The 10,675-nt window shown below is 43.2% G+C and overlaps 2 protein-coding genes across 5 annotated transcripts in view; one reads left to right on the top strand and one right to left on the bottom strand.

Moving 5' to 3' along the window:
- Positions 1-1,121: 1,121 nt before the first annotated feature.
- Positions 1,122-8,210, top strand: birc5b (baculoviral IAP repeat containing 5b). Of its 4 annotated transcripts, none has more exons than XM_025058959.1 (5): positions 1,122-1,382; positions 2,211-2,320; positions 2,645-2,762; positions 4,243-4,291; positions 6,339-6,457. In XM_025058959.1, the coding sequence occupies exons 1-5, from the start codon at positions 1,257-1,259 to the stop codon at positions 6,440-6,442; spliced, it is 507 nt and encodes a 168-aa protein (XP_024914727.1). In that variant the 5' UTR covers positions 1,122-1,256; the 3' UTR covers positions 6,443-6,457.
- A 1,022-nt stretch (positions 8,211-9,232) lies between these two features.
- Positions 9,233-10,675, bottom strand: part of neurod4 (neuronal differentiation 4) — a 3,755-nt gene continuing 2,312 nt past the window's right edge. Inside the window, exon 2 of the mRNA XM_008318868.2 lies at positions 9,233-10,672. Coding sequence (XP_008317090.1) covers positions 9,629-10,672 — 1,044 coding nt within the window. The 3' untranslated portion in view covers positions 9,233-9,628. The remainder of the gene's footprint in view (positions 10,673-10,675) is intronic.

Here is a 10,675-nt window from a genome sequence, read left to right as displayed (position 1 = left end):
CACCTTGGAGAAGATGATTGGTGCTACAGCAGAGTTCTTCAAATGTCTCCACACAGGTTTGCGTTAGCAAACCGGGCTAATTGCAGTGAATTAGCATTTTATGCTGCACTGCAAAAAAATGGAAACAGTAACAAACACTTGTGGAAGTAGGTGGCGCTCTCCTGTGCCCACACTGTATGAACAGTAAATGTCATGTGATGTACAGTAGACGTCCTGTCCACTGCTGGCCTGTGGCTCAGTGAGCACAGAGCTGCCAACTACTAGAGTTTCAGTCACTGGGCCTAAAACAAATCCGTCATTCCCGACCAGTTGAGCGGACACACTGTGTCTCGGCATCGTACTGTACAGCACGCAGCAGTACACGCTGCAGGAAGATGAGGTTAGCAGGAGAACAGGACAGCAGTTTGAGGGTGTAAGCACATTTTAGAACTGAGTGGCCTGAGGGATAGAGTTACAGAGACAGACAAGAACTGTGCCTGTCCCTCAGTCTGATTAATACCCTGGAAACATGATTATACCAACAAAAAAACACAACTCCATTTGATCTGCTGCCTGTATCCCCAAACATTTATTGAAATGTTTCAGCTAAAAATAGTTTAAATTTGACACAGCACATTCATATTTTTGATAAGTAGAGTGTAAATAAAATTCTCAAAGTAAAATAAGTAGGAAAAAACATTTTAAAATGTATTACAGTCCCCCCCCCCCCCAAAAAAAACCCCGTCAATACTTAAGAACCGGCAGAGCTTCGTTTAATGCTCCGCTAACTAGCTTGCTTATTCAATGTCGTTTAATTACCAGTAGAGGGAGACAAACTCACAGGTTTAAAAAAGAAATACCTGCTCTGTGTCAGGTTGGATGATTGATCTTAAAAGACAGCGAAGTTGTCTTTCTTTTTGTTTTTGTTTTTTGTAATGTAATTAATTAATTCCTCTGGTTTGGTGTTACAGTCAACCAAATGTGAAAGTAGTTGTTATTATCTGTGTTTTTAAGACCTTATATTTAGTTTTTAGAGAATTCGAGGCTGTCAACTTTAAAGTTTAAGACATTCGATGCTAAGCTAGCGTCTTTGCTGGACGTTATATGTCAATAGCCCCGCCCAGTTCCCTCCACAGCCCCGCCCTCCATCATCACCAGAGTGATCAGACAAAGGTGAAACACCTGTGCAGTGTTGAGAGCATGCCGAAACATTTCCACTGTGTGAAGCTAACAGACACAGACAGAAACAGACAGACAGTCTGTGGTTTGCTGCAGACATGGCCAACATTGAAGTGTTAAACAGCAGGTTCAGCCTTTATGACAAAATGTACAGCCATGAGTTACGAGAGCACAGCTTTGCCGACTGGCCTTTCAGAGCAGAGTGTAGCTGCACACCTGACAAGGTAAGGTGTCGGAAAAACAGAGAGGGTTTTTATTTACACTGCCATGTCTTACTGTTTGGAAAGTGAAATGTTTAAGTTTAAAGATATATATATATATATATATAATTTTAGATTTATGACATCCAGCTGTTTAATATGGTGGTTAAATGTTGTCACCTGACTGTTCAAACATGGAGGAGAAATAACTTTCAAAATGTGTAAACACAAAATAATAATTAGTTTCTGTCCTCTGGGTGATTGGAAAACATGAGTTTCACTGATCATCAAGTATCGTCTGGAGAACATTCTGTTTTAGAGAAAAAAAGAAAAAAAAAATTTTTTTTTTAAAGTCCACATTTTTAAGATAAATCCCACTTCAACCAATAGAAGTCTGAAAAAGTTGAGTACAGTGTTGTTGTTTTTTTGTTTTTTAAATACAGAAAACAACAACACAATCGACCCCCTTCACGGTGTGTGTCCATTCACAGGTAGCCAACTGTGTCAGACCAGGTCCAGGTTCACATTACAGTCTAATCCTGTTTTTATCCACATCTGTGACAAGTGTTGATTTACAGTTAAGCAGGTGTCCAGTCCACAGCCCCTTACATTTGCTCACTCCTGCCCCCTGATGGATGAGCTGCTGACAGTTCACTGAATCAGTCACACTATGACCTCTTGTTACCGGCTCGTAATCACCCCGGGAGCCAAACGCGGATCATGCTGTGGTTGAATTCCCACTGCGGCTCATCTTCATTCAGCTCTGCCTGTCATATCAACCCCACCTTCACGTCTCAGCTCTCTGTGACTCAGTGTTTAGATCAGTGAAAGTTTTTGTCTTTGTCTTCACAGATGGCCAAGGCCGGGTTTGTCCACTGTCCCAGTGAGAATGAACCTGATGTCGTTTGCTGTTTCTTCTGTCTGATTGAGTTGGAGGGCTGGGAACCAGATGATGACCCATGGTGAGAAGGTCATGTCTGCTTACCTGTGATTTAACCACATTTATATGGGCATTAAGCCAGTAGAGGGCGTTGTTTTACCAAGTGCCATACATCAGTTGAAATTGAAAATCAGTGACTACATATAGTGATTTATTTATTTATTTTTAAACCTACACACATCACCTGTGACCTACAGTGTGTTGTGACCTTTTGGAAAGCATAAATATTAATAAAATAAAAAGTGAAAACAAATATTATTCTGTCATTTAGAATTTTCAATATCCCCAATTTTTTCCCATTTTTTTTCTTTTCTTTTTTTTTTTTTTTTTTCCTTTTCATTTTCAGGACTGAACACAAGAAACGTTCCCCTAACTGTGGCTTTCTGACCATGAAGAAAGACTTCACTGAGCTGACGGTGGCAGAGTTCTTCAGCATGGAGAAAGAGAGGCTGAAGATCTACCTGGTCAGTGTCATCTTTGTGAATTGTTCATTGTTGTTTTTCCTTCTTTTTATATTCTGCTCTTTTTTTTTCTTTTTTTTTTACGTCTTGTAGAGAAAGGTTTCTCATAAGAAGATGGCCTATTTCAGGGACGAGATAGACCACATCTTAGAGAGTCTAAATTCCCAGCTGGACTCTCTGTGACTGTTATTAATCTCATTAATTTAATACTCCGATCTCCCCTAATGCCACTACAAATTAAATTAATAAAGCTTTGCTAACTTTTTACTCATTGCTTGCAGTATTGTATTGGACCGCAAGGGGGTGCTTTAGCATTAAAGAATTGATTTCCTTATATCACAGTGTATGGAGTTCCTCGTTGTATACATCATCTTGACAAAGGCCAACAGGAGTGCAGGAGCACATTGAACAGAATCACAAAGAATCACTTTATTCTCCTCACAAACAAATACTTACTATTTTTCTTGAACGTGCCACCATCTCTGCTGCGTCTTTTCAAACCTTGACCCTGGACAGATGGCCTGAAGCCCCTCCCTTTCAATACCAACTGTTGCCCCAGTAACATCTGTTACATGTAGAGAGACGGTGTGTGTGCTGTGAGGGCTCACCAGGACGCAGGCCTCGTCCTGGAGGGAGGACTGAGATTTACGGAAACACTGGGCGATCCAACAGTTCCTGAACAACTACATTAAAAGAAAAGAAAAAAAATCTGTGGCCCAATAATCACTGACCGTTCTTAATGAGTCATTAAAAAAACTAAAGGTTTAGCACTGAATCAGTTGGTATAAAATCTTTACACACATTTATGTTTACATTTATGAGGGTGTGTCAGAAACAATAACTAGAACTGTGTGTGTGTGTGTCCTGGACTGATGAAAGGCTGGCCTGGATGGAGTCCAGGATTAAAGGATCCTGTTGCTGTTCCGAGTTTCCACGGACCAGGATTAATGTCTAATGTAACGCTCCAGCCACTGAGCCCAGATCAGCTGCTTAATTCTCTTTCATCAACTCCCCTGTACAGCAAATGAAGAACAAAAAATTTAGCCAAAAAAGTCAACTGTGGTCATGGAACATTTGATCAAATTTGGTCAAATGAACAAAACACGTTTTCTAGATGGAACATTTCTATGGTCAAATGAACAAAACACGTTTTCTAGCCAAAATGCAAAAAAGGCTAAGCAATAATAATAATAAACAAAAACTGTCACTATTGGTAATAAACAGCTCCATCATAGGCACATGTTTATGGGTAATGGACCACCACCAACTAAAGAAGTGTCTGTATATAATGTACATGTATGTTTATTAAATATGGACATATATGTATGTATATACATATACTGTTTGTATAAATATATATATATGTTTATATATAGTGTATATATCTTGTGTAAATAGGTGTGTACACCTACAAATATATGAGTTGAGGCATATGGTCACATCTGCAGATTCTAACTCCCAATTCGTCTGTTTTCATTTAAAGGTCAAAGGTCGACATGTTGAACGTGATACGAATCAGAGCAGGAGTCACGGTAGGAAACTGCAGTGTTAGTAAATGTGAAATCCCTGTGTTAATTACCACATTGTTTACATGTATGTGTCTAGAAATATTGAACATTTGCGTGTTAGTTTTTACTTATGTTATGGACCTAATATTGAAGAGAATTGGGCTTCAGCTAGAATATGTCTGGGATTGTGCATCAGTGTGGACTGGCCTGCCTGTAGTCCAGATTAATTTCCCACTGACGTGTGATAATCCAAGTCTTAAAATCTGCACTGATCAAAATCACATTTTCTGTAATTGCTAATGTGAGAGTTCTCAGCGTTGACTCTCACGTGCTGCATCAATCCACTTATCTGTGCTCCAGAAAATAATGAACAAAGACAACAGCACGCCACGACTCAGAGTGTCCCAGAGTGGCACAGATGTGATAAATATTATCTGTGGGAATGGAGCGGAGCTGTTGATTTGATTGAATCATGAGTGAGTTGAGAGATGATTTCACGTGTTTTCCCATCCCGGTTTCTAACGCAGTTCTAATTAAAAATCCCTTAAACAGTACTTCAAATAAATCATTTAGCTAATTGGAATCTGCATTTCACCACTGCACGCAGATTAGACTCTTTGGTTCTCGTTAATATACTGTGACAAAGGCCTCATCTGCAGCTTGATTTTAATTAACGAGTTTCTGCTGAACAAACTGTAAACAGCCAGTGTAGCAGATGGACAAATGGACAGATGTTACCAACAGAAAGTTTACAACCTGAGCTCTCCATCAGGCCCCATCTGTTGCTCCTCTGACTGGTACCTCCCTCTGCCCTCCTCCAATGCGTCTCCTCTGTCCTCATCAGCATCTATCACAGGAACGCCACACACACTGGCCTCAATAAATGACTTCAGTATTTAGTCTCTCACCTGACCTTTTACTTTGGGGAAAAACATTTAAGCAACGCTCAAGAGTGCATTACAGTCGATTCCGTGTTAAAGCAGTCGATGCAGTGTTGAGGCCGACCGAGCCTCAGCTGCGGCTCCTCCAGCAGAACAATGTCTGCAGGTCGTGATGAATTTCAGACAGATTACAGGGGAACACACTGAGCTTCTCCGGCTCTTGCATCACAATTACTTGGAAAATAAAATCCCCTTTCAGTTTTATTTCTCCCTCCTCCACCTCCTTATGCTCTCCCATGTCCCTCGCCGTGCGCCTTGCTGGCTGCGCGCTCTCTCAGACACCACGGCCCTCCTACCTCGGCTGTTTTTTGTGCCCTCTTCCAAAGGGACCTCCATCTGTCCCCACACTCAGCCCATTGTGGCGGCCCAGAGCCGTGCAACTTCTACAATGTAGGGGGCGTGCGTGGGGAGGGGTGCAAAGTAAACACAACAGCATCCAGATCCCATTAGAAGCTCTTTAACTCCTACACCCTAATACTCTCAGAGAACTCAGGGTGGGAGAAGGCCCACCCCTCATCCTCACCTTCCTCACCCTCTCTCCCCCCGTAGGTAATGAGAGTGCAAGCTGCCAGTGTGCAGCTTCTTTGACCCCTCACTCTTTGTTGTTAGTGTTGATGTTGATGAAGAGAATCAGATATAACATGAATTATTAACTATAACAGATACAACTGGTACAGAGAATTTAATAAATATTATATGACACTTCAATATAACCTCTGGTACAGACCTGGGCAAACTAAGGCCCGTGGGCCAGATACGGCCCAGTAGTAAAATAAGTAACAAGTAATAAAGACTGACGTTGTTTCTTCTGTTTCATGCAGTACAACGAATCGACTGTAATTTCAGTTGATGCCACTAAATGGCAGCAGACATCAGAAGTGCCAAATTATTTCTAAACCAGCCGCCGGTCAATTTTTGAACTTCATTCTGGCTGTTCTGGCCAAAATGTTTATAGTTTAGTTTCCTTTTTGATTAAATTATTATTCAACAAGGTCATGATTTACTTTTTCAAATCTATTTCAAACTCAGAGTTTATTTCCTAACCCAACATTGAGACACATTATCATAACACTGACCTCATCATCATCATCATCATCATCATCATCATCATCTTCTTCTTCTTCTTACAGCTGCTGAAGTTCAGGCCGCTCCAACTTTTCAATTTGGACTTGTAGATCCCTTTGCTGGCCTCAAAGGTGTGTGTGAGTGTTTGTGTACATGCTTGAGACTGTGACACACACACACATACACACACTTTGACCCGAGAGGGGGATCACTGTATTGGGCCCAGCTTAAAGGCAGAGGGATTAGCGGCACAGACACTGATTAAAGCCGTCCAGCCTCCTACCGTCCCATTAATACAATCTTAATCACAATGCTTTATCCCTCCATCCAGCTCCTATGGATCAGGACCTTTCATTTTAGCTCCGGCAACTCGTGTTTGGCCGGTGGATTAAGCTCTGCTGCACAAGAGCTAAAATATAGCAGCACAAAGGAGACGGAGCAGAGAGAGAGAGAGAGAGAGAGAGAGCAAACGAGAGAGAGGGAGAGACCTTTTTCTATGGCTCCAAAAATGAACTCAGATTGTAGTCAAATTAGATTGAACTGAGTAATGTTGGTCTGTACCACCTGAGAAAACACTGAGCTCTCTGAGTACCACCATGACGACCAACAGTAGAATTAGCTTCCACCACAGGAGAGATGTTTATGTTTAAATGTTGGATTAATTGTGCATGGTATCTTTCAGATTTATTCAATTGAAAATGTAAATTTTCCCCACGTACCACTAGAGAGCGCTCGTGTAGAAAATATAGTGTTTAATTGTTTTTTCTTGATTCTGTTTTTTTTCTGTTGTTGTAAAAAGAATTCATAAAACACATTTATATTCTACGTACATTTTCTTTTTTTTATCCAAATTCATTTTTTTTTCACTTGTTTATTTTTTAACCCGTGTCCTCTGACCTCGAAGCCTCCTCTGGATGTCCTGTATTCTGTAATCTTTTATTAAGAGTTAATTTGTGTGGATTACGTTCACATCCACCTCGTGTCTCTGGACTCCGGAGGATAATCCACATCCTCCGCCCAAAATGCGATCACACGAAGAGCGAGTACAGCAGCTAAGGTTCTCACAACCAAATATCAGCCCATGTGTGAAGCTATGCCACACACACACACACACACACACACACAGGGGAGAGATTTGTGAATGAGGAGCAGGGACCTCGCTCACCTCCTCTGCCCTTCTCCTCCTCACTGCTCTTCCCATTTCCACCCAAAACACTGGCTCCCCTTTCCCTCTCTCTCTCCTCCATCTCCCTCTCTCTCCTCTCTTTGCAAATTGGCCCAGCTGTCCGTCAGCCCCCCCGCAGTCCCCCCAGCTGTCTGCCCTCCCCGAACCGCCAACCCCACAACAATGCAGGTCACAGGTCAAGAGAAAGAACAGGCTGCGTTCACAATGGACCAGTGGCGCCCAGTAAAACAATCGCTCCCTTTTTCTCTCCTCGGTCCGTTCTTCCCCGTTGCCAGAACTGGAAAAGACAAACCTTTGGAGAGGTGAGCTGAGGAGGGGGACGCTCCTGTTACACAACAGGCACATTCCCGTCCTCACAATGGCCTGAAAGACCCCAATAATAAACACACTTGTACACACCAGTGCTTCCTCTCACCACTTCATCTCTGCCACTCTGCCGCCCTCTTGTTGGAGCATTAGGGCCCATCATGTCCTTCAGCTCCGTCATTAAAGTCAAACATCAGACTTTTGTCAATAACTGAGTGATGTAACTGTGGTAGGAACCTCACTGCTGCTGCTGCTGCTGCTGGAGGAAAATGAAAATGAAAGAGTGAAAATGAAAGAGTAAACACGGCCTCTGAAACACCAACTTGTTTTTGTTCCTCTTTGAAGTTAATGTCCATGAATTCTTTACAAATCGACTTTTTGCCCTACAGTGTTTTGGCATGAGGTGGATGGGAAAGTGAGACATGTGTGAGAGCGGAGCAGGGATCAGGAGTCAGAAAGGCCTCGGTGACACATTCACCTGTTCCTCAGAGCTGTTTTTCCCATGGTCAACAACAGCCTCCTGCCTGACCTGACAGAAACCCTGCAGTGAGCCTCTCAATGACATCACACACGCACACACACACACACACGCACACACACACACTCACACTACACAAATCCCTATTTAACATAGTTTTCCGTGTCACTGTGCAGTTAGCTAACATTAGCATGGAACACTCTTAAATTAGTTTGCTTGTGTACACACACGTGCACATCATATACATGTACTACTTGTATATAGTATAATACTTGCATGCAATCATTTTCTTGTTTCTGGACAAGATGCTCAAATTCCCGTAGCGGCTGCTGTTTGTTGTTTTTATGAAATGACCTAAAATATGAAATCACGATAGTTGTCTTTAGATGACGTCTTGATTTCAGTTTCCTCTCTTGTTGGTTTCCTTGTCTTTTTATTGTAATAGTGAAGTTTTTTTTTAAGTTTCTGTATGAGCCTCAGTGGTTTTGCTTTATTTTTAGCAATTGTTTCTATACAAAAAAACAGAGATATTTGATGTCTCCTTAGGGTTATTAGTTTCTAAGCTTTTACTACACCCCCCTGCCCCCCCCCCCTTTACAGATAGGACTATTGCCCCCCCTCGATCCCCCCATGTCAATATTCCTTCAAACCCCTAAAAAAATTCAGTATATCTTTCTTTGAGCACCCGTCAGTCTAAAACAATAGAAACAAACAAAATTGTTATCATATAAAATAAGAATATTTATTCAATTAAGTGCGAAACAGCAAAATATTTACAACAGTACAATGTGACAAATATTTGTGACACCAAATGAAGTTCCTGAAAGACCCAAAAAATAAATAATTTAAATACAGTACAGCCTCCAGTGACTGACGACAGTGAAGACAGGGCAACAAAAACACTGTGCTGAAAATCCAAAAAAAAAGAGAGGACAAAACCTAATCAAAATAAATATTAAATACAGATATAAATAAATGTATTGCTTCAGGTTTGGCCAGACAGACACTGGCCGTCGGCCTCAGTGCGGAATTTAGCATTTGTGACTCTTTTGATCTCTTTTATATATGTTAATGTGCAGAACTCTGAGGATAAAAAGTCGTCGTTATGGAAATTTGGTAAAAAAAAAAATCTTTAGTTTCACTTTGACTGATGGGCAACATTTACAGACATAACATAAAAACAGAATAAATAAAATAATAAAAGGTGGGGTGCATGTTTGGATCAGGTAGATCAGGTTGAGGTGATCACTCTCTCTCTCTCTCTGTGTCTCTCTCTCTCTCTCTCATAAATCCAATCCACTTCTTCCTACTCTGTCCAAACCTCGGCCTCTGTTTGGGAACAACATTTTTCCACAGTCAGTTTCCGTTCCTTCCGTGTTGCTCGGTCAGATGTTTCCCATCTGAGAGGTGACCAAGTGAGACGGAGCGAAGGACTCGAAGCTCACGTCGAGGGGCAGCTCATAACGCGACGCCTGAAAAATGGGCAGGCCCTGAGGCCCACCTGGCAGCCCACCTGTCGTAGAGGCGGGGTAATGGTGCGACAAGAGAAAGTGGGCCGGGTGGGAGGGGTGGGGCGTAAAGTTCCTCTCTGAATCGCGGGGAGAGGGCTCCTGCTTCAGGCCAAAGTTGCCACTGATGCTGAGGGGAGGGGTGAGTGGCCCGTCGTAGGGGGGGGTGCCGCTGCTGCATTCATTTGAGGAGGTGTGGTCGTACACAGGCCCTTTGAACCCCTTCATGTGCAGAAGGTGGGACGCCTCCAGGGATCCATATGGGGGGCTGGGAAGGCCTGGTGAGGGGAAGCTGAGGGGATGACCGACCTGACCCCCCACACCATCCACCCCGGGGCCCCCGCACTTGTCCTCCAGCTTGTTGAGCATCACTGGACTCGGTCCGAGCTGCAGGCAGCCCGCGACCAGGTTACTGGTGGGCTGAGACAGACCTTTACACAGCATCTCCACGAAGCCGTGGCTCTCTGCAGACTGGCCGCTCTCTAGCACCTCCGACAGGGCCCAGATGTAGTTGCGAGCCAGTCTTAAAGTCTCGATTTTAGACAGCTTCTGTGTCTTCGAGTAGCACGGCATAACTCTGCGAAGATTATCCAGGGCGTCGTTCAGTCCGTGCATGCGGGAACGTTCTCTTGCGTTGGCCTTGACCCTGCGGGCACGAAACCTCTCCTGTCTGGCTTTGGTCATCTTCTTCTTCTTAGGGCCTCGTCTTTTGGGGCCCTTCTCTCCATTTGGTCCAATCTCCTCCTCTTCCTCCTCTTCCTCCTCCATGTCTTCACTTCCAAGTTCTGTACAGGAGTGGATCTCACCACCAACACCCAGACCGTGGTGGAGTCTCATCTCTGGACTTTCGTCCCCGTCCTGGGAGCTAGCGTCCTCCTCCAGCCAACTGAGGGAACTGACCAGGTCACTCACATCACCGCTCTT

This window comes from Cynoglossus semilaevis, chromosome 10, assembly GCF_000523025.1.
Source record: "Cynoglossus semilaevis isolate Cse_v1.0 chromosome 10, Cse_v1.0, whole genome shotgun sequence".
Lineage (NCBI taxonomy): Eukaryota > Metazoa > Chordata > Actinopteri > Pleuronectiformes > Cynoglossidae > Cynoglossus > Cynoglossus semilaevis.
Note: the sequence above shows the minus strand (reverse complement) of the source record. Positions and strands in the feature narration are given on the sequence as shown.